Here is a 23,651-nt window from a genome sequence, read left to right as displayed (position 1 = left end):
GACTGGTCAGGGGGTTAATGCTTTGCCCGGGGGGACTTGTATAAAAAGTCTCCCCCCGGCTGTGGCATTACCCTGCTGGCTGGTTTGGCCTGGGGCTGGTTCTTAAAATACGGGGGACCCCTAGTCATTTTGTCCCCCGTATTTTGGGAACCAGCCCCGGACCTGGAGCCTGGGGCTGGTTGTTAAAAATCGGGGAACCCCTATTTGTCGGGTTCCCTGATTTTTAATTACCGGCCCCGGCTCCTTCAGCCTGGTGCTGGTTACAGCTGTGGGGGGGACCCCACGCCGATTTTTTTTTAATATATATATTTTTTTCTATTTTTTTACACACTGCAGCCTGCACGGATCTGACTGATCCGTGCAGGCTTAAAGCAAATACGACAGGGAAAGCAAGGTGTATTTTCCTGTCGTATTTGCGTGGGTGTTTCACACCACTTAGCAGCCGTATTATCAGTACGGCTGCTTAGTACATCAGGAACCACCATTCTTTTGAATAGTGATTTCTGTCATATCCTATCGATGGTGTAGACATTCGTATTTGTAAATACAAATACAAATGTTCCATCTTTAGGAATACGAATTGTTGTATTTTCGGGATTGTAAATCCCAAAAATACAAATTCGTAAAAAAAAGGTGTATTTCTCCCTACGAATACACCTTTTTTCTACGAATCCATTTTGGTAAATTTCCCCCATCATTACATATGCTCCTAACGGCCTTCACCCGTTTGAATAAAATCCTGGTCTCGGCTATGTATGCAGAGATGCAGTATAAATTACTACATCAAGCATATTATACACCTAAACGCAGAATAGAGATGGGAATAGCATCAGACTCAGCTTGCTTTAAATGTAAAATGCCAGATGCCGACATATTACATTGCATGTGGCAATGCCCAGAAGTTAATGCATTCTGGATGGAAATTAGACGGTATGGGTGACATTCTATGGACTGCGATTTCCGTTTTTTGGCGTTAATTAGAGCAGAAAATGGCGATATCGCATTTTTCCTTAAAATCGCCAATTTAATGTGATGCGTTAAGGGACTGAAATCGCATATTATGTGCGTTAAGGTATGCTAAGTAAAAGTGCGAGATTAATTCGCATTTTTATCGCATCCAGATGTTTTCCAATACAAAAGTATAGAAGTCGCTTATTTAATGCAATGCGCATTTGCACATCGCATTTTTTAGGTGCCTAATTATCGCACTTATTTCAGACCAGGGTCTGTTTGGCGAATTAGCCAGAACCCTGCACAGATCGCAATGTTCTGTGCAGGGTTCTGCTGTAAAAAATAAAACAAAGGGTTAAAAAAAAAAAAAACGAGCGCGGGGTCCCCCGCCAGAGTATAACCAGCCCCGGGCTCAGTGAGCCGGTGCTGGTGACATAAAATCAGGGTCCCCGACAAATAGGGGTCCCCTTGATTTCATGAAACCAGCACCAGGCTCAAGGTCCGGCGCTGGTTCCCAAAATACGGGGGACAAAATGACTAGGGGTCCCCCGTATTTTAAGAACCAGCACCGGACACAACCAGCCAGCAGGGTAATGCCACAGCCGGGGGAAACTTATTATATAAGCTCCCGCGGCCAAAGCATTAACCCCCTGGCTGGTCAGCATGAATGGGTCCCCCCCCCTCCAGGACTTACCAGCCCATGCTGATAGTCCGGGGCTGTCCACTGGGCGGTGGGCATCGGGCTGATGGCTTGTGTAAAAAAAAGAATTAAAACTATTGTTTTATACTGGCGAACTATGAGTCCCAGCAAGCCTACCCCGCATGCTGGGACTTGGAGAACCACAAGTCCCAGCATGCGGGGCATTAAAGGGTCCGCTGGCACTTGTAGTTCTGCAGTACAAAAAATAGTTAACAAAAACACACTGACACACTGTAAAATAAAAGTTTAATACACACAAAACACACACACACACTGATACTTACCTACCTTGAGCCCGTAGGTTAGTCCCTGGGTCCTGGGTCCGTCCTCCGGGGCTCCAGGGCAGAAGAGTCCGGTTCCGGGGCCTTGGTCCTGGTTCTGGGGCTGGTCCTGGGGTTCCGGGGCTCCTGGGCTGCAGAATCCGTGGTCTGGGATCCGAGGTAGTCCCCAGGGGTACCTAAGGAAGCAAATCCAACTCACCTGGTCCCCGGCGACGACTTCGGAATCCTCTCCGGTGACAGCGCTGCTCCCATCTGGTACCCGGCTCGCAGGACTTTGACAGGCGCAGAGATGTTTCCTCCTCGGCGTCTCTGCACAGAATGATTTCTTGGCCAATCAGGCTCCTGATTGACCAGAAATCATTCTGAATACAGACGCCGAGGAAGTAACATCTCTGCGCATCTAGAGCAGAGATGTTTCCTCCTCGGCGTCTCTAGTTAGAATGATTTCTGGCCAATCAGGAGACGACTTTCTCGCCTCCTGATTGGCCAAGAAATCATTCTGTGCAGAGACGCCGAGGAGGAAACATCTCTGCGCCTGTCAAAGTCCTGCGAGCCGGGTACCAGATGGGAGCAGCGCTGTCACCGGAGAGGATTCCGAGGTCGTCGCCGGGGACCAGGTGAGTTGGATTTGCTTCCTTAGGTACCCCTGGGGACTACCTCGGATCCCGGACCACGGATTCTGCAGCCCAGGAGCCCCGGAACCCCAGGACCAGACCCGGAACCAGGACCAAGGCGCCGGAACCGGACTCTTCTGCCCTGGAGCCCCGGAGGACGGACCCAGGACCCAGGGACCGACCTACGGGCTCAAGGTAGGTAAGTATCAGTGTGTGTGTGTTTTGTGTGTATTAAACTTTTATTTTACAGAGAAAGGGACAAAATAGACAGCGCTGCGGGACTATATTTAAAACATAAAATAAATTTTATTTATACAACACAATATACTTCATATAAAAATTCTGGTCATATATGACACAATATCACCGGCCGGTGTTAGGTAAAAAATTATTTCATATCACTCTCCTTCTGACACCCAATGGTTAATTAATTTCAAGTAGTTCTGCACACATGAGCAAAAAAAATCAGTTCTCACAGTCCTTTAGTGCAATCGGAACTGGGTTAGTAAATATAGTAAAGCTTGATACAGGCAACAATTTCCTGCTCCTCAGAGCCCGTGCAATTGCAGTTATTAGTATAGCAGGTAATCAGCTGTTTTAAGCTGAAGCTTTGGTTAGTGTGTTTAGTAGCATAGGGTTAAGGATGCACACGGTGCAGATCATTAGCAGTAAGCATATACTTGCTCTTTTCAAGCTTGATGGCACAGTCCCTTCTGGCTACCAGGAGCGGGTCCCCGGCTGCTAGCGCTTCCCAAATAATACAGCCTTCTCTGGGAGTCCTCAGCTCCGGTTTCTGGGTCTCCGGCCGTGATCCGTCAGTGCGTAATGACGTAACTGATGACGCGTTTCTCCGCCTTGTAAGGTAATCGGCGGCTTCCTCAGATAGTTTACGCTACGTCTAGCCTTGCTTTTTATTTGCTGATAGCTCCTTTTTCTACTCACCAAGGGTTGAGTATCCCTTGGAGATAGCAGCTGGGACTATATTCAGGGTTATTGCGCTCAGTATAATTCTTTTTTATTTTACAGTGTGTCAGTGTGTTTTTGTTAACTATTTTTTGTACTGCAGAACTACAAGTGCCAGCGGGCCCTTTAATGCCCTGCATGCTGGGACTTGTGGTTCTCCAAGTCCCAGCATGCGGGGTAGGCTTGCTGGGACTCATAGTTCGCCAGTATAAAACAATAGTTTTAATTCTTTTTTTTACACAAGCCATCAGCCCGATGCCCACCGCCCAGGGGCATCGGGGACAGCCCCGGACTATCAGCATGGGCTGGTAAGTCCTGGAGGGGGGGGGACCCCTTCATTTGGGGGGGTCCCCACTTCCCCAGGACCCCTGCCCATGCTGACCAGCCAGGGGGTTAATGCTTTGGCCGCGGGAGCTTATATAATAAGTTTCCCCCGGCTGTGGCATTACCCTGCTGGCTGGTTGTGTCCGGTGCTGGTTCTTAAAATACGGGGGACCCCTAGTCATTTTGTCCCCCGTATTGTGGGAACCAGCGCCGGACCTTGAGCCTGGTGCTGGTTTCATGAAATCAAGGGGACCCCTATTTTTCGGGGACCCTGATTTTATGTCACCAGCACCGGCTCACTGAGCCCGGGGCTGGTTATACTCTGGCGGGGGACCCCGCGCTCGTTTTTTTTTTTGTTACTTTGCGCTGTCCTGCAAACGTGCGATTTTAAGACATGAAAATCGCACATTTTCAGGACTAAAGACAGCGCACCACTTCCCCGAAAATCGCCCCTCTTCGCACTTTTCAGCCTCCAATGCGCATCACATTAAATATGCGCATTTTGACTGAAAAGTGCGAATTGAAAAAAGGCGATTTGCGGCGATGTGGTGCGCGAAGAAAACATGCGCATTTAGCGCAAAGCATAGAATGTCACCCAATGTATCAAACAGATTCGAAATTTATTGCCCTATTACACCAGAATGGGCTCTTTGGGATATCCCCCCCTCGTTAAATGCTATATGTTTAACACTGGGCCAAAAAATACTTCTGGCAAAGGTATTCGCGGCAACGCGAAAAACTATTTGATCCCAATGGTCTCATCTAACACACTAACAATAACATTACTAGAACCGCGAATTACGCATCTATTTCAAATGGATTGGTTAGAAACTTCACAAAAAAACAACAACCGCCTGGTATAACTCAGAGACAATAAGACTGGAATAAGACTGGGGACATATTCATTTTAAAGAAACATCCCTCATAGACCCCCAATAGACTAGTAAAAGCATAAAATCGTTAGATATGAAAACAAGGAAAGTAGATTAAGAAATAAGGAAAGAGTAAGTAATGGAAAGAGCAGAAACTGTTTTGTTAATATAGGTATCTAAGGGTCAAATTATAGACAAAAGGTATTGGAAAAACAGCATTATGTAATTTATGTAAATATACTGTATATGTATACGTATGTAATTTGTAAGATATGGAAATAATTGCATGTTAAAAAAAAATCTATATGCTACTGTATTTAAAATATATATTTTATATAAGATTTTCAATAAAGTTTATAAAAAATAAATAAATTGGGAGGTAGGCTAACAAGCCAGATAATGTCTGAACCCTGAAAATAATCATGGTGCGCATGCATGAGTTGCAATTAAACAGCCAAAGGCCTATACACTGTACATATATACAGTATCTTGTACAATATACACCCCTGCTATATAAATACATCCCCCAAAATATACCCATGTACTGTATATCGGTCAAAGAATAATGATCATAGGAAACAGTGTAGTCCTCTAAATTCATTGAGCCCCTTAGGGGCCACAGTGCTGAGACACTGAAAAGATTTTCAATAAAGTTTATAAAAAATAGATAAATTGGGAGGTAGGCTAACAAGCCAGATAATGTCTGAACCCTGAAAATAATCATGCTTGCAAGGTCACAAATATTGAATACATGCCCAGTGCGGTTTTGAATTGATTAATCAAAACATACACAGTGGAAATATTCTGGTATCTACCTTGTTATGGTATACTGTGAACAACAGTCAAAATGTTTAATGTGGTTTCGCACAGTATATATAGCCTCCATTCTGTACGCCAGGATAATACTGCATCCCATTGACACGCATGGTGCGCATGCATGAGTTGCAATTAAACGGCCAAAGGCCTATACACTGTACATATATACAGTCTCTTGTACAATATACACCCCTGCTATATAAATACATCCCCCAAAATATACCCATGTATATCCGCCTTTATATGCAACCCCCATAAATAGATATATGCCCCCTCCTGTACCTGCACATACCTCCCTTATACATATATACACATACCCAGTTTGTCTTATCACTGTCTACTATTGTAAAGTGCACCGGAATCTGCTGCGCTATATAAGAAACTGTAAATAAATAAATACAACTCCATAATATACACTTCTTCCATATATGAATACATACCCCCAATACTAACATACACAACCTCTTATACATGTACATCCCTTGCACACACACACACACACATATACATATATATATGTGTGTGTGTATATATATATATATATATATATATATATATATATATATATACATACATATATATATACTGCATGTAAAGTCCGGCACTGCCCCTCTCGCTCTTAAGTAGTCAGCGGGCCCGGGTGCCCATCGGAGGTGGAAACAGTTCCACTAGTATAACGTAAAGAAAGCGATATCACTCCAGGTCTTTTTCAAAAACAAAAGCGTTTACTGATGGCATCAGTAAACGCTTTTGCTTTTGTTTATGAAAAAGACCTGGAGTGACATCGCTTTCTTTACGTTTATATATATATATATATATATATATATATATATATATATAGTAGTAGAGATGTATCCAACTAGGGGTGATGCATCGCACGGCACTCCGGGAATTTTGATGAATTCAAAACGTATTTATTTGCAACAGTTTCGAGGCTACTAGGCCCCTTCGTCAGGCTTACAGCAAGAATTGTGAGTACAGTGTCAAGGTGCTTACCTTATAGTGTAGGAGAGGCCCCAGGTGATCCGGGATCGTATGCAGCATCAGATGCCGGAGCAGGGGTGGCCAGAAGCCGTGCTGACGCACGGAGACGCACTTCCTGTTTCTGGACTATCCCTGGTTGGCTGCAATAACTGCGCGTCCCATTGCTATGCAAACAGGGGCGTGTATGTCAGCGTAACCAGGGTGTCTGGTGCTGCTGATCGCACAGCTGGAGGCTACATAGTGAATAAAGTGCTAGTGCATGTGACAGATATTAGAGTTAATAATACGTACACTATTAAAACCAGTCATGCAGGTGAAAAATGGCTATCAAAATTCATAACTTAGAGTAACAGATTGCTAGAGTCCATATTTAAAGTTGCAGAACATGTAACCATGTTATCGAACCAATGTGGTCGACATCACAGTATCGACTTTTCTGATACTGTCCTGAAAAACCACCAAAATTGCACAGAGATACTCTTTGGATAAGGGAAATTTATACAAGTGTGTTCCACATGATTCTCTCATTTAAACCTTTCGGGGATACAGTGTCCAGACGGTGTATCCACCTTGCTTCTAAGCGAAGTAGTGCTTTCTGGCGGTCACCTCCCCTAAACATGGGGGGGACATGGTCAATGATATAGTACTTTAATGATGTCAGAGGATGTTTTAGAAGCTTGAAATGTACTGCCACCGGCTGTTCCATTGGTTTGTTTTCCAACGCTGCTTTGATGGCAGATCTGTGTTGTGCCATTCTCTCTTTGAACTCCCTGGTAGACATGCCCACATAATAGAGCCCGCATGGGCACACTTATTATGTAGACAATGTACCTGGTGCTGCACGTAAGTACGTGTCTGATAGAGTATATGGTATCCTTATGCGGGTGTTTGAATGAGGGGCACTGTACCAATAGTTGACAAGTGGTGCATTTTATGCACCTGTAGCATCCGTTGGCTTTCATTTTATATTTACCAGATCTGTTATTATCAAAGCCGGTGACATCTGTGTAGACCAGCATGTCACGCAGATTCCTGCCTCTCCTGTAGCAGGTCATGGGGCGGGTGTTGGAAAAGCATGGTAGACTTTTGTCAGTTACCAAAATCGGTCATAATGCCTTACTGGCAATGGGAATTAAACTGCTGTTTGTATCAAACATTGTGGTCCACGGGAACACTTGCTTGCTGGTGGTTTGTGGTTTGGAGGGATTTAACAAATCTTCCCTATTTAGCCGCAATACTTTTTCTTTGGCTGATTTTAAAGCCCGGATTTTGTAACCACGTTGGTGGAATTTCTCTACAATGGTATCAAGTTCTGTTGGTAATTGGGCAATGTTGCTACAGATACGAGCCGCCTGGAGCATTTGGGAATACGCCAGTTCTCTCTTCAATGGAGGGGGATGGTGGCTGCTGGCTAATAATAGCGTATTCCTGTCCGTTTTCTTATAGAAGATGTTAGTGCTAATGGTACCATTTTTAAGAGATAAAGAAACATCCAGGAAGTCAATGTGTTCCTGATGCCAGGCATATGTGAATTTTATAGGCCCTGGCATGTTGTTAATTTCTGACATTAGGTTAAGAAAGTCCTCTACTGCTCCCTGCCATAGCATAAAGAGGTCATCTATATATCTGCATAATAAGATGCTACTCGAATTCCTTATGTCCTCATTGAAGAATATTTGCTCCTGCTGTGCCATGTAGGTGTTGGCATGCGACGGTGCCACCGCCGACCCCATGGCACAGCCCTCCAAATGTAGGTATATCTGGCCGTCAAATCGGAAGAAATTACGTGTGAGGACTAATTCGAGGAGTTGGAGATACAGTATTTTGTCGAAGCTAATTGTCCCCCAAGGATTCAAGAAACCTTTGCATTGCCAGCAGGCCCTGATCATGAGGGATAGACGTATATAGAGACGTCACATCCATAGTGCACATGATGGTATTTGGTGGTAGCAGAGGAAGTCTTCTTAACCGGTTGAGGAATTCTGTGGTATCTTTGAGATGTGTTTCTTGTTTGATGACAAACAGTTGGATCAACGTATCCAGTAGTTGAGATATTGGCTGGAAATGGCTGCCACGTGCCGAGATAATGGGACGGCCGGGTGGGACCGTGGCATGTTTGTGGATTTTTGGGACACTGTACAATATAGGTAATATCGGATGTTCTGTCGTCAAGGAATCCATGAGTTTCTTGTCAATTTTGTTGTTTTTGAGCGCGTCTTGCAAAAGAAGCATCAGCTCCTTTTTAAACTTGTCAGTAGGGTCAGTGTGAAGTTTTTTATATACCTTTGCATCGGCTAGTTGGCGGTTCAGCTCTTTCTTGTAGGCACTGAGGTCTTGTAAAAGTATTGCCCCGCCTTTATCAGCGGGGCGTATAGTGATGCTTCTGTCCATCTGGAGTGTTTTGAGAGCTTTTCTTTCCCTGTCAGACAGGTTAGGGTGGAACGGAGTGACGGCTGCCTTGAATCTGTCCATTGATGCGTTCATTAGCCGGGTATATGTTTTGATAGATGAATTATGGGAGATGGGTCAAAAGTCGAATGTCTGTGGGTTTGTATAAATTTGGTGATTGGCGTCGGGGTTTCAGAAACATTTGTATGTTGGAAATGCTCCCTGAGTCGTAACTTACGGCCCATTTTATGCATATCCAGCTGCCAATTGAAGGCATCGTGGTGGTTAGATGGAATAAACGACAGTCCTTTGTTGAGGACTTTTTCTTCATCAGGAGACAGAGTTCAGCTGGATAGATTGAAAACTGCTTCTACTTGCGGCCTGTGGGCTTTGAAGAGCCTCTCCCCTTGGCAGCCACGGCGGGTTCTTTTTTGCCGCGGCCTTTTCTGGTAGTCACCCCTAAAGGGGGACGTTGACTAGATAGGCTTTCATCCGAATCATTGGGTACGAAGTCACTGTCGGATTGTGAAGATGCTGCTGTTCGCGGAGTATCCGCTCTCTTATTCCGCCAATTGCTGCAGGATGGAGGTCTGGCATATCTGGTCTGCGGTTCATTGCCTGTGAGCCAACGGTAGACCTGGTTGGTCTTGTAGTCATTTTCTACCGTTGCTAGTTTGGTTTTTTTAAACTTCAACAGGTTTTTTCGGTATAGATCACATTGTTGTTTCAATTTGGTGGACCATGAATCGAACTCAGATGCTGCCAAAATGTCCTGATGTTCAATTTTGATGCTTTCAATTTTCTGTTTGGTTTTTGTGAGCTCTTTACCCGCCTCCTCCACCACAAGCAGCATCAAGTCCAGGCTGCACTTGTTGAGCACGGCCACCCAGCGCCTGCAGAACTCTGGACTCGATCTGCCTATGGTGGGGACATTGCGGACTCGGAACCCCCTTGGGATGAATTTTTTCCGATAGTAGTCGGAGAGTGATTGCCCGTGAAGTTGGTAATCTATCTCCCGTGTGCCCAGCTTGAGCATGGTGTGGTACAGATCCTCTGCCTCTACCGACATTGGGGTTTCTTCTGCAAACAGTATACGGGTTGCCTCATCTTCTGAAAGTGATAGAATTTCTCCAACAGGCGTGATAGGAATACCGCGTGCTCCTGTTGGTGGGTCACTTGATTCCATAATGTATGGCTGAAAACTTCAGCTGGATGAACTGCTGGCTGTAGGTAAACTTCTTGTAGTAGTGTGAGCTACATACAGGAGGCAGCACTCATCAAATAAGCACACGGTACAGCAGGAGAACTTCAACGTTTTGAACTTTACTTGTTCGTCATCAGGAAGCAAATAACATAATGCATACAAACAGTATTTATACAGTACACCAAGTTACGTGCACCAAATCATACTCACGGAATCTCCCGCCGCCGGAGGTGTAGTGACGTCAGCATGTCCCGCGCACATGATGTGTGTCAGCACGCTTGTTCCACCTGACCTCGGCATAGGACGCGAGAGGCTGGCGTAACCATAGAAACACAATAACAAAGCCCGAGAGTATCCCTATGGCTATTGCTAGTCAGGAAACCTCAATCGGGCTGACGTCATGTGATCCAGGTATACCTAGCCACCGGAGTTAACAAATACAGTGAAAATACATATACCATAAAACATATATAATAAAAACAAGACAGCGAGTGTGGGCAATATAATCGGCTATCAATAAGAATGATAAGAACAATAATGTAGAAGTGAAAATCGATCCAATCAAAGTTAATGACACACTGGATATATACATGATATTAAAGGCAAAAAAAACAATAATAGTCAAAAATGCAAGCACAATGTAAGCAAGAGGGGATAAGCTGGCTCATTGATATAAGATATAAGATAATGCAAGTGTAAACCAACAGGATGCGGTCAAAGAATAATGATCATAGGAAACAGTGTAGTCCACTAAATTCATTGAGCCCCTTAGGGGCCACAGTGCTGAGACACTGAATACACTTAGCTTCACACTTCAAAAGTTTCAGGGATCGATTGCCACCACGAATGGTAGCTGGAATGCGGTCAATAATCATGTAACGGAGCATTGGTAATGTGTGACGTGCCTAGAGAAAATGGCTGGTCACTAGTACCTTTCTCAAAGGCTAGTTTGATAGCATGTCGGTGACCAGCCATCCGCTCCCTCAGAGTCCGATCCGTCTTACCAATGTAATGCAAGGAGAAGGATATCATGTAGACAATATAACGAGTGGTACAGGACACCCTGTGTCGTAAGATATATCTTTTACCACTATGTGGATGACAAAACGATGTGCCGGTAACAAGGGCTCTACAGGTCACGCACTTGAGACATTTAAAGCAACCAGGACTGTTACCAAGAAACTGTACACTACTAGCCTCACATAAACGGGACATGTCAGACTTAACGACAATGTCACGCACACTCCTGCCACGAGTGTAACATGGGATTATCGTGGTATTAATTCCGACGTGTCCTGTTTATGTGAGGCTGGTAGTGTACAGTGTATTTGTATATAAACAGCAGCAGCTAGGAACAACCCTGCGACTCACCCAGCCACTGCAAGTGTACAGGATGGACACATCAGTAATGACATCACTTATCTTTTGCCACCTCTGTTTAACCGCTGTGCTTATTGTCTGTATTAAGTGACAGACAACACACTATGGTCATTGTGTGCAGGGAGGGCAAGTGATGCTTTTCTTGCTCTGGCAGTGCTCCACATGGGGTCAGGGGCAAAGCTTCCAACTGCCTTTTGCAGGCCCTCCTGCTCCTCCTCCAGTGGTACACACTTGTAAACTGAGGCTGTTTGTGATGAAGGGCAGGGGACCCGTCCCATTTCCACAGCTGGCCAAGAGAGCCAGTTAAAGGAAGAGAGAGCTACTTACAGAGTGGTTGCAGTCAGTGACTCACTCTCCTGCAGCAGTGCCCTCATCAGTCTGGCGCTCTATGTGTTGGCCCTGCATGAAGGAGTTACCAATCGAAAATCGATAGCTTGGATGAAATTGCTTTCCTAGAGAATGTTTCTCTTGGTAGTACATGGTGTACCCTCAAGAGATATGCTGTTAACATTAGTGTACATGATCACCCACAACCTGGACAACCTCGAACGACCAGAAAACAGGAGGACAAATTTAAAATCATATGTTCCAAACAGCACTGATTTGAATCATCTCATCAGACACATGCTGCTGTGATGGAAACAAGGAAGAAAAGCATGTCATTAGCAAACATCAAATGTCAGCTTATAGCCAGGGGCTTGAAGGGGTTGTGTTAAAGCTCCATAAAAAATTGCTTTGGACCAGAAATAAAAAGAGGCTGCTGTAAGCACTGAATCACTAGTCAGTAGAAGAAAGTTCTTTTCACAAAAAGAGTTTGAAGTGTTTGGGTTTAAGAAGCATGTTTATTGTTCAATAGGTGAGCGATTGCTTCCTATTTGCATTCAGCCCACAGCGAAGCATGGAGGTGGTTTCATTATGGTCTGGGGATGTTTTGAGGTGGTACAGGTTGGTGATTTTGTAGTAATCAAAAAAATCATGGTCATGGACTACAAACGCTTTCACAACATAATGGTTTGCAACTCCATCCCTTGCATCACCCACTTTGAAACAACAGCTAGAAAACTACCCAAAATATACCTGAAGTTTTTGACAAAAACAACCACAGATGCTGAAGTGGGTACATAAAATTGGCATATAGGTTGAAAATTAATGGGTGTATTAGTCTTTCCCTAGCTTTAATTCAAAACGGTCACTAAATTAAAGGCTTTTATGAAGAAGTCTTGGAGAGTGAGAAGATGGTCATGGCATAAAGTACACATCAATCATCTCCTAACTGCTATTCTTAAATGCAGCTTGTAATGTGGAAGTTAATTAGCTCATAGGTTAGTACTTTATCTCTATACTTTATCACTTTCCAAGGCTTAGTACATCTGCCCCAATGTGTATGCGAGGGTGGAGGGAAGTGGTCAAGACTGTCCAAAAAGCCAAGATGCTCACACCACTGGTCATTGGGTGTTGTATGGGGCTCCGACAGTCAGGATCCCGACAGTCATTAGCCTGATGTCGGGACCCCGACTGCCCGTACTCAGACAGCATGGCGAGCGCAAAAAAGCCTCCTGCGGGCACGGTGGCTCGCTACGCGAGCCACCTATTCTATTCTCCCTCTATGGGGGTCGTGGACCTCCATGAGGGAAAATAGCATGTGGCCATCGGTGTTTTGACAGTCCCGACTGTCGGGAACGTGTTTGGCACCCTGGTCATTATGGTAGTATGTAAAGTTCCTCATGCATGCAACCTTGCATTTGTACGGTTTGGTATAGCTTAAAGACAATGTCTTGGTCTTAGGTTGACAGCAAAATGTCAACATGTACAAGGCCAACATTGGCAGAAGGTCAACATGCCTTTCATGTTTTTTGCCATCAATGTTGACCCCCCAATTAACAGTGTACTCTCGCATGGCTCACTATGCCATAGGCCAGATTCCTCGCTTCTCTACCTGGCACACTTTACCACTTCCAATCGGAGTCCACGTGGATGCTGAAGTTTGAAAGTTCATCTAAAAGAAAAAACACAAAGAAACTCATGTTGAACCTTTTGCTTGTGTTGACTTTTTGTCAAAGTCAGCCTAGTGCGTGTCAACCTTTTGGTATACACCTATTGACTTAGACCAGTGATGGCTAACCTTGACACTCCAGCTGTTGTTGAACTACACATCCCAGCATGCCCTGCATCAGTTTTTGCATGGCCAAATAGTAAAACTGATGCAGGACATGCTGGGATGTGTAGTTCAACAACAGCTGGAGTGTCAAGGTTAGCCATCACTGACTTAGACATTGTTTGGCAGCCATCCGGGTACCACATTTTTGACAGCTAAGATGGGAAGATGGTTTTGTTAGTATGTATAGCTAAAAGGAATTATTTATTCATTATTATTTTTTTGTCATACTCATTTTTTTCAGTTTTAAGCATACTTGCCAACTTTTTGTGTTTCCTCTCTGGGATTTTTCTTTTCACAGAAGTTGTCTGGGCACTCGTGACCCATACTGTGCATGGGATCCAGTGAAGAGTCTCTGCGTCTTTACTCCTTTTAGAACCTGGTAGGATATATATAAAAATTACTTTATGCACTAACATGCATGCATATACATAGAATATTTAAATGTTTTACGTTAAGAGAAGGCATGTTGAAAATAGATAATGCTCTTCTGACTGTATCTACAACAAACAGAAGTCTATGCACAATATGTGCAATAGCTATGATCCATATTTCACATGGTCTGATTAACTCTAAGGCTACATTAACTGAAAGGGACATAGACAAAACGCAGTGAGGAGGAGTAGCAGATACCAACAGATACAAGAGGCAATATCAGCGCTGGAGAAGACACAGCAATCTCTCCTCTGAACGAGGAGAGCTAAGTAACCCACGTGCAATGCGATATTGCATGCTAAGTAACCCATGTGCAATGCGATATTGTAGCCTTTGCAATTTCACCCTGCAAGGACTGGGTGTCCGTCTTATAGAACAGTGACTCTATGGGGGTGCCAGGGTAATTTCAAAAGCTAGGCACTCCTCACCCAATTGAAATATGACAGTATAAGCATACAGGTAGACGGGACATCCCCAAAATTAGTGAAATTTATCTTATTACAATACTATCACTATTATCGTATTTCCATTGAGTAAAATATAAGTCACAGGAGTGCCCTGCTCCATATTGACAAAGTGTATAATATATGAATACTTTTCATCAAATGGAATAAAGTGACATAAGCAGTGGTTCTAAGTTATATTTAAGAGATGAGCAATGAAAGGAGTATGCGTTTTGTTATATGACCGTTATGTCAGATTAAATTATTTGTGACTCCATGCAAATGCCATACACAGGGGCGTAACTAGAACATTCAGGCCCCCATACCAACATTCCCCCCCCCCCCTTGAAAAAGAGGGAGAGTAAGCTAGAAATAGGGTTGTGTAAGAAAGAGATGAGAGAGGACATCAAGGTGAGAGGGAGTAAAGTGAGGAGTGAGAGAGAGTGCATGAGGGGAGGAGAGAGAAAGAGAGGGGAGAAAGAGAGAGTACAGTATCAGGCAAAGAGAATGAGTGAGAGAGGATGTCAGGGACAGAGACAGTGCAAAAGAGAGACATAGCCGAGGAGGGATAGAGACAGCGTTGGGGAGGGAGAATCAGGGAGACACAAAGAGAGAATCAGTCAGGGGGCAAGCATAGATGGTCCAACAGAGCATGATATGGAGACATAGGTGGACTAACATGCAAGCAGACGGACAGATGGGTGGGAATGGGGTCTCACATTACATACATGTACTGCCTTCCTCATACATACATACATACATAGGGGGAGGGGGGTCGGCGGCACTCGCAGAAAAAATCAAACCACGCCAGGCGTATATAAGCCCAGCTGCTGCCTTTGGACGGGCACCGCATTATTTATTTTGGTGGATTATTGTCAGTGTTTGGAGTGCCGCCACCCCCCCCCCCCAGAACAATACATACATATATATACATCCACTGCCTCCCTCATAAATACTGTACAAACATACATTCACTGCCTTCCTCATACATCCATACAAAAATAATTCTATTTTTTACACCAATGCCATCAGCCCTGTGCCTACCACCCTGGGGCACTGGGGACAGCCCCAGGCTTCAGCCCAGGCATGGTTAATCCTGGTGGGGGGGGGGGGGGCTGTATTGGGAGGGTACCATTCTCCCAGGGTCCCTGCCCGGACTGAGCAGTTAGAGGGTGAATGCTTCGGGTGGGGGAACAAATATAGTTTCCCCCATCTGTGGCATTACCCTGTTGGCTGGTTGGGCCCAGTGCTGGTTCTCAAAATCCAGTGGACCCCTACTCATTTTGTCCCCTGTATTTTGGGAACAGGACCGCACTTGAGCCTGGCACTGGTTTTAAAAACTCTGGGGATCCCCTACGTGTTTTGCCCCATGAATCTTTACAACCAGTTCCGGCTCTTTGAGGAACCCAATGCCATTTTTTATTTTTATTATTATTTTTTACACTGCAGCGTGCACGGATCTGACTGATATGTGCAGGCTGCTGACTCGTATTTGTATTTAGCATATATGCATATGAGAACTAATGCAGCAGCATACGGTCACCTACTGTATGCCATCGGGCAAATACAAATCCATAAATCTGCCCTATTTACGTATTGTATTGTCCTGGAATTACAGCCGATGCTGGTTGTATGGATTCGTACCCGGCATTTTAAATATAAGTAAATTTCCCCATATACAGTATCTTTCTGGCATTCTATCAGTGGCGGCTCTTACCGTTATGGAGGAGAGGGTTGCCCCCCCACCTCCGCTGCAACCCCCCGCTGCCCTCCCCGGCCGCCGCGCTCTCCGGTCCCCTGCACGGGGCCGGCGCATTCGCAGTAACTTTATACTTACTGCGCATGCGCTGGCCCAAGCCTCCGTGGGCTGCCTTTGCAGCAGTTTCTGGAGGCTTTATCAGGTTCCCGAATCCGGCACATGCGCAGTATGGTCCGTGGTACTGTGCATGCGCAGAACCCATTTTGGGGGCTGCCGTGCATTTGCGCAGAGAGGCATCCCGGAGGGAACACCTCCCAATGGGACTGCCTTGAGGGACTGGCAGGTCAGACTTCCAATAGGTCACTGCCAGTCACAGTGAAGCCAGTGCAGTCTCACAGACTGCATCTGGCTTCACTTTAGGCAGAGACAGTGGCGGATTTTACCTGGGGGGCTGCAGCCCTGTAGCCCATAGGTAAAAACCACCATTGCATTCTATAGAATACTAATTCACACCTAATGTAAGTGCATATATAGGGGAAATATAACCCTTACACCAATACATAGAGACTTCTAGCAGACAGTGGCCCTAATATATTAGTACACATTTTCATTTCTTTCTTATTCACTATATATTTTTAATATTTCACCAGTTTGTGATTTTTGTATCAATAAATATGATTAAAAGATATATTTTATGATCCATTAATGATTTTTAGTGCACCTACAGGAATGCTTTTCTTTTTCTTGTTAGGTATTTTAGATCTATTGTGAAGCAGTGGGTTGCACCTCCCTATTTCTGTAACAAGTTAGAGAATAATTTGCTCTTAAAATAAGAGTGAAGGATCCAACAACAATGTTTATTTATGAGCTGGTGCAGGATTTTCTCCTTAAACTCCTGCTCCTCCGCTACTTAAATATATATACTTTAATGACAATCTAGGTGCATTTGGAAACTCGAAAGAGCAGTGTGCACTGTCTGCACCTCATCTGTATTTGTAAATCATAAATGAGGTCCACTATATTTAATAGAAATGTTTTTGCTAAATTATATGTTTCAGGGTTCGCTATGAGCAGGACCTTGGTGGAGAACAAATATCTCAACTTGGAGATTGTGAAGGTTAGTGATTTTTTTTTTGAATACTGTATGTTATTGAGCTTCTCTAATACTGTACTGACAGTTGGCTTCAAATTTACATTTCAAATTTACTTTCCTTAAGGTTTGGTCACACCGAGTTTTATGGAGCAAGAAGGTGCTGAAGTATCTGTCAATATGCTGGTGGTTTCCACTGTGGCAGCCTTTGTTGTGGGTGCAGTATTGTCTGGGCTAGGTGTATGCTTTCTGAGCTCTCAACAAAGGAGGAAGACACAGTGTAGACACAAAGAGAAGGACAATGTCCTCATTCCAGAGGATTCTGTTACCAGTGTGAGCAGAAGTAGAGAGTTAGATCACCCAGATCATAATCCCCTCCTCGCATCTCTAAAACAACATGGTTGGAGCCCTGGACATAGTAAGGAGCAGACTGGGATTCCGCCAACTCCAGAACAGACTCCGCAACAGCAGAAGAGGATGTTTTTTTCCCAAGACTATATCAATCACACAATGCGAGATTCATCCACCAGTTTATTGCACACAGACAACCACCAATTTGCAGCTTCCAGTTTACCCACAGATGAACGATATGACTCACAAGAGGCACACTGCTTCTACCCCCATGGAGAGGATTCCCATTATACACCACTGCATAGGGAAGATTCCCACTACTTACCTTTAAAAGAAGATGAGTCTCGATATTTGACCCAGCATGCAGAAAAATTACGTTATTTACATCATCATGGTAAAGACTCTTGCTATGTTCCACATCATGGGAAGGATTCTTGTTTTTTGCCCATACACATGGATGAGAATCAGTATTTACCTCAACATAGGAGCAATCCCAACTTTCTGTCCAAACAAATACAAGAGTATTTAAACCAGTATGGAGATAAAATACACCATCATCCTTTACATGGACATAATCCAACTTATTTACATTATCATTGGTCTTCTAGAGAGCATAGACGTGTGGTGTCTTCTCCCACATGTGAAAGTTTTTTTCAGCCACCTTCCCATGGCACTGCTCCACAGCTGTCCCACCTGAGGAGAAATCGGACTTTTAACAGTGGGGAGAACTGGCTGAGGCCATCTCATAACATGTACACGCACCCAGCAAACCCTCAGAGTTTTCCTCCCGGCTCAGACTTCAAGTTAATGTTTCAGTTTGGAATGCCACATACACCAAATGCCCAATAATAAGTATATAAACACTGAGGCAGTGATTTTGCAGTATTATAAATTTGTATTTGATACTGCATAAAGAGCCATGACAACTTTTACCTTTCTATCAGTGAAAGTAAAATGTATGGTGCCATTACAAAGATAGAAAGTCTTTCTAAGCTCTGGCCTTACAGTCACCAGTATTCACATTTTTACAGATCTTTACTAGTTAAGTTGCAAAATGGATGGTGAACCTGAGCCAAATGTCAGATTACTACATGGGGCTGTTTTCAGTACCTATATTTTAAAGACTCAAAAATTGAGGTAAAATATCCTGGAGAAAAATATTGAGCTTGTTCTTGTATGGAATTAATAGACTACAGCATTTATTTTTATTTTCAAGAGCTCTGAATAGATTTAGAGCTTTTTCTTAATGAATGGGGAATATATGTTCCCTTATCAACCAAGCACAGTATGTACAGATCCATCTTTTATTAATATCTGTTTTTTTTAAGAAATTTGTGAAAGATTAAACAATTATGCATGAATGTGTGTGAACTAGGAATGAGGGCAGAGTGTGGTTGTAGGTAAAGAAAGTGTAACTAATGGGCAATCCCATAAACAATATTTTTATTGTTCATTACCTGTTCAATAGCTAAACAGGCAGCTTAAATCCCAGTCTATACGGGCATCACTTTATAGATGTTTAATGGAGTCAAACACCAATTATAAAAAAATTAACTTGGTTCATAATCAGAACTATCAAATATATGCCCACATCGATGCAAATGTATCTGTTTCTAACAAGATCTCCGCATATCTTGGTTATATTTTCAGTTTATAGAAAGGACTATAAACAGTTTATAGTTAAACAATTATAGTTTATAGGACAGTTTATAGAAAGGACAGCTCTATTACTCTGACTTCCTTAATTATCTCAGCTTTAGAAGATCCTTGCTTAGACCCTAAATATAAAGGTTTTATTTCATATGCATTTTTTACATTTTAGAACAATAGCACTTTTTCTGAAACTACATAAGGAAAAGTATAAAAGAGGCGTTTTGGTCACATTCTATGGAATCCTTTCATTTAAGCCATGGGTCTTCAAACTGTGGCCCTCCAGATGTTGTGAAACTACAAATCCCAGCATGCCTTGCCACAGTTTTAACACTCCCTTATAGCAAAACTGTGGCAAGGCATGCTGGGATTTGTAGTTTCACAACACCTGGAGGGCCACAGTTTGAAGACCCATGATCTAAGCAGACTGGGGGATACTGGACCATGGAAGGTGTGGATGGGGACCAGCGAGCAGACACCTAAACGAAAAGCTGTAACAAAAAATATAAGCTTCTTCCCTCTACATCTCCCCAAGGCCAGTGTAACTTAAAAAGAGCCTGAAAGGAGAAGCAGTAAACCAGTGAAACTGTACAAAATTAGAACTGTGAAATATAAAACAGAACAATAGGCAAAAGACAGTTGAGACAAAACCCCCTCACAACTGAACTTGAAGGAGGAAGAACAGTGTATCGTAGTCTGCTTAAGAGAAAAGGATTCAGTGACTGAAAATATGCATTTCTCAGTCAGCATGACTGGGGGCCACTGGACATGGGATGTTCAACAGCTGCCCTCGGGGATGGAATGCACAGGCTGCCTGACCAGAAAACTGTACACCCAAAGTGTGCATATGACCATGTAGTTGTACGGCAAACATGTTATGCCAAAGTCCTATGTCGCACCAACTAGAAGATAGCCACTATCATGGTAGAATACTTTGTTACCCAATATGGTGCGGTTGAGCCACAACTAGAATAGGCCCTAGTAATGAACAAGCAGATACAACAATAAATGGTCTGCTTTGTTGCTTCATAATGAAACTAAAAGAGTCAGACCATTTTTGTCCAAGAAGTCATAAATGAAGGAAGCACTTAAGATAATTTACTGGTTCAAGTTTAAAGTAGAAAAAAAAAATTGGGCTGGAATGTCAGAACCATACAGAGATTATGAGAAAAGCTTACCTGTAAGACAAAGCTCCCAAATTGGAAACATGCTGAATTGGCGGAGGCACTCAACATAAGCAAGACCAGCATCCAGATAAGATCCCATGGTTGAACATGCATGCCGATGTACAGTAAAGGTCTGAAATATGTACTTTTAACAAGCCTCCAAAACCCCCAAAGGAAGGTCTAGAAATAAGAGACATGAATCATTTTCTGTTTACACCACCAGATTTTCCATATGCTGTTATAATTTAATGACGAAACCAGTTCCCAGGCCCACAGCATAGCATGAACAGCCCAGAGAGAAAAAAATGTTTAGTCTTTAGAACCTCAGTCTCAAACCAGGACATTAAAGCCAATAATGCTAAGTTGTCATGCAGAAATAAAGCTTGTAGCAGTACTGTAAGGACTGTGGAGGGTACCGCCAAAGCTGACCCCTAACTCTATTGCCCCTCCTCACGGTTGACTGACACGTGCGGTGCTAGGCTTCACCAATAACAGCCGCGTTCGACGGAGCTGGATATGCCGGCCCCACCCCCGATGCCGTCTTGTCCTATGTGGGACAACGTGTCCGCCAATGCGAGAAGAGTGCAAGAGGAAAAGCTAACTAAAGGGACACAAAGGATGGGGTACCCCCAGAGTCTACCCAAATGCGGGTGCAACAATGCACTAAGGTGGTATACAAAATAAAACTCCAGACTCTTGCACAGGGAAGGAATGACCCCTAGAAGGCAAACCTGACCCCTTAGTGTGAGCTGCTGCAACAATGCAGAGATGGTACCATATAATAAATAATTAAAGAAGCCACTGCAGGGAAAGCCCCTGACTAATCTGTAAAGATGGTGATACTGCAGAAAGATCTCAGGGGACTGCAGCGCAGGCAGACAGGACCACTGACTGACCAGGAACACGGATTGTGTAGCACAATTCAGGCTTGGGGCTCAGGACGCTCAGCATGAGTGCTAGCTGGAGTACACCGGACTGTAACAGGTCTAAAGCAGGATACAGACAGGGCTGAAGCAGAACTCATATTGAACACATTGGAAACTGGGAACTAGGAACTCTCTGGAGCAGGAACCTAGACAAAACAGACTTGCACTGCGGACTAGGAACTGGGAACTATAACTGGCAGGTTTGTACAGGTCAGAATGCCTTAAGAAGGCCTCAGGTAATCAACACACCTGTGACCTCCAGCCCAGCAAGGATAACGATATCACACTTGTGCATCAATTATCCACAGAGGACTAGGCTGAAATGGCACAGACTCACCACTGGAGACAACCAGAGAGTCGATCATCAACACAGACTGAAATTAACCCATGGCAGACAAGACAGATAGGAGTCCTAAATGATGACTCCTAACAAGTACTTCTGTAGGAGAATGTAGGTGTACCATGACAAGCATGGCCAGTCTGGAGCCTCTAGTATTACAGTGACCTATTGATCCTTGCTCCACTTGAGTACCCAAGACAAATTTTGAATCAGGGACACAGAAACACCAGATAAAAATCCAACAGAACCATCATGGTATCCAAATTGAAAGCATCGGAGTCCCTGGATCTCACACAGAACTGTGGAACGTTGAAGTGGTTTCAAGAGGCCATGAGGTCCACCTGCAGAAGGCCCCAATTTCATAACAGCTTTTGGAATCCTTCTGGATGGAGAAACAACTCCCCAGGGAGAATATGGTTCTGTTTAAGTCTATTTTCTAAATGATCCACTCCTGAAATTAACACAGCAGAGAATGCTCTTTCTACCTCCTAAATTTACACCTGCCACCACTGTGGCATTTTTCAACTAAATACACACTGACCTGTCAGCCAGGTTGGACTGGGTCCACAAGAGATCCAGAAAGATGATTTGGAGTTTGAGGAAAGATGAACAGAAACCAGCTACCAGTGGAAAGATTGACAAATGCTGTGGGACACAACGAGAAACTGAGATGAACAATAAGCTGAGAATTCGTACACCATCCGTTTGTGGAGAATTTTAACTAGAATTCTTACAAGTGGAATCGAGTGGATACGAAGGTGAAAACCATTGTACCTCACAACTTCATGCACAACAGGATCTCGTACCATGCAATCTTGGTGCTTTTATAACTGTAACACCAAATTTCCTTTCACAATCAGATTGTCTAAATAAGGTATGATCATGATACCTTCCTAATGCAGCAAGTTCACCATTAATGATATAAGTGTTCCAAATAAGTGCAAACTTTTTCATGTCCCGACACCATGCATGATAAGACAAAAGGAATTGGTATCTAGCCTTCAAGAAAGCCACCATCGACTGCCACAGAGAAGAGAGGCCTTTTCTTGTGAAGAGTCCTGAGTTCCCTCCCAGCCTGGATGACATTGCCTGAGAACGGCTGCTCTCTGAGCAGCTGCCAGGGCTGCACATAGACTTGCCAGGGGGGAGGGGTGAGGGGGACACAGCTGCCTGAAGCTACTTGCCCCAACACTGTGACTGCTCTGTCTCATCACTCTTCACCCTTCTTTGTGGGGCTGTTGCCTGGCTCCCTAAGAAAGCACATACAGTACACAGGATGCCAATGCTTAAATCTGAGGAAGATGGCCACCATCGTAGACTGCTACATCCCATACCCTCTAAACTCATGTGGTGCCCACAAGTAGTGTTGGACTGGCCCACAGGGGAATAGGGGAAATCCCCAGTGTGCAACACTGTTATATGTTACCTTATATTATTCTGATACATTATTGTGCATGCACTATCAATATTTACTATAATTTACCATAGTTTCTCTCTAATGGTAAGCCAAACCTCTGTGAAAGCTGGCCAAAGCCCCTGTGAGACTAGCCACACCCCTACCCATGGGCCCCAATCACTGCATTTCTGGTGGGCCCTTCACACCCCAGTCCGACACTGCCCACAAGTCCTTGGTTACAGGTAGCCCTAGCAGAGCCTAGGTTGCTTCCAGCTGGTTGGTGTTTCCCCACACTGTGGTTGCAATACAAAGAGTAGGCTCCACATCCTTGCTGCTGCTTTACTCCTGCTGTATGCTGCTATAAGCTGTGTACAAGGTACAGACTATATCAAAAGTAAAATAGAAGTTTAAAATTAACTAAAACTAACTTGGGACTGATTCCACGGCCCCACCAAACTGTTCCCAACTACTATGACTATTTTAAAAGCACTAGATGGTGCTGGGTTGCAGAGGGGAGGAGCTT

General features: G+C 44.0%; 1 protein-coding gene across 3 annotated transcripts in view; it reads left to right on the top strand.

The window, feature by feature from the left end:
- SEMA6B (semaphorin 6B) overlaps positions 1–19,028 on the top strand; it is a 237,993-nt gene extending 218,965 nt beyond the window's left edge. For all 3 annotated transcript variants that reach the window (XM_083179335.1, XM_083179334.1, XM_083179336.1), the window contains 3 exons: positions 13,934–14,014; positions 17,268–17,326; positions 17,427–19,028. In XM_083179335.1, coding sequence (XP_083035461.1) covers positions 13,934–14,014; positions 17,268–17,326; positions 17,427–18,499 — 1,213 coding nt within the window. In that variant the 3' untranslated portion in view covers positions 18,500–19,028. The remainder of the gene's footprint in view (positions 1–13,933; positions 14,015–17,267; positions 17,327–17,426) is intronic.
- The last annotated feature ends 4,623 nt before the right edge of the window (positions 19,029–23,651 follow it).

The sequence above is a fragment of the Crinia signifera genome, chromosome 1 (assembly GCF_055691185.1).
Source record: "Crinia signifera chromosome 1, ASM5569118v1, whole genome shotgun sequence".
In the NCBI taxonomy this organism is placed as follows: Eukaryota; Metazoa; Chordata; class Amphibia; order Anura; family Myobatrachidae; genus Crinia; species Crinia signifera.
Note: the sequence above shows the minus strand (reverse complement) of the source record. Positions and strands in the feature narration are given on the sequence as shown.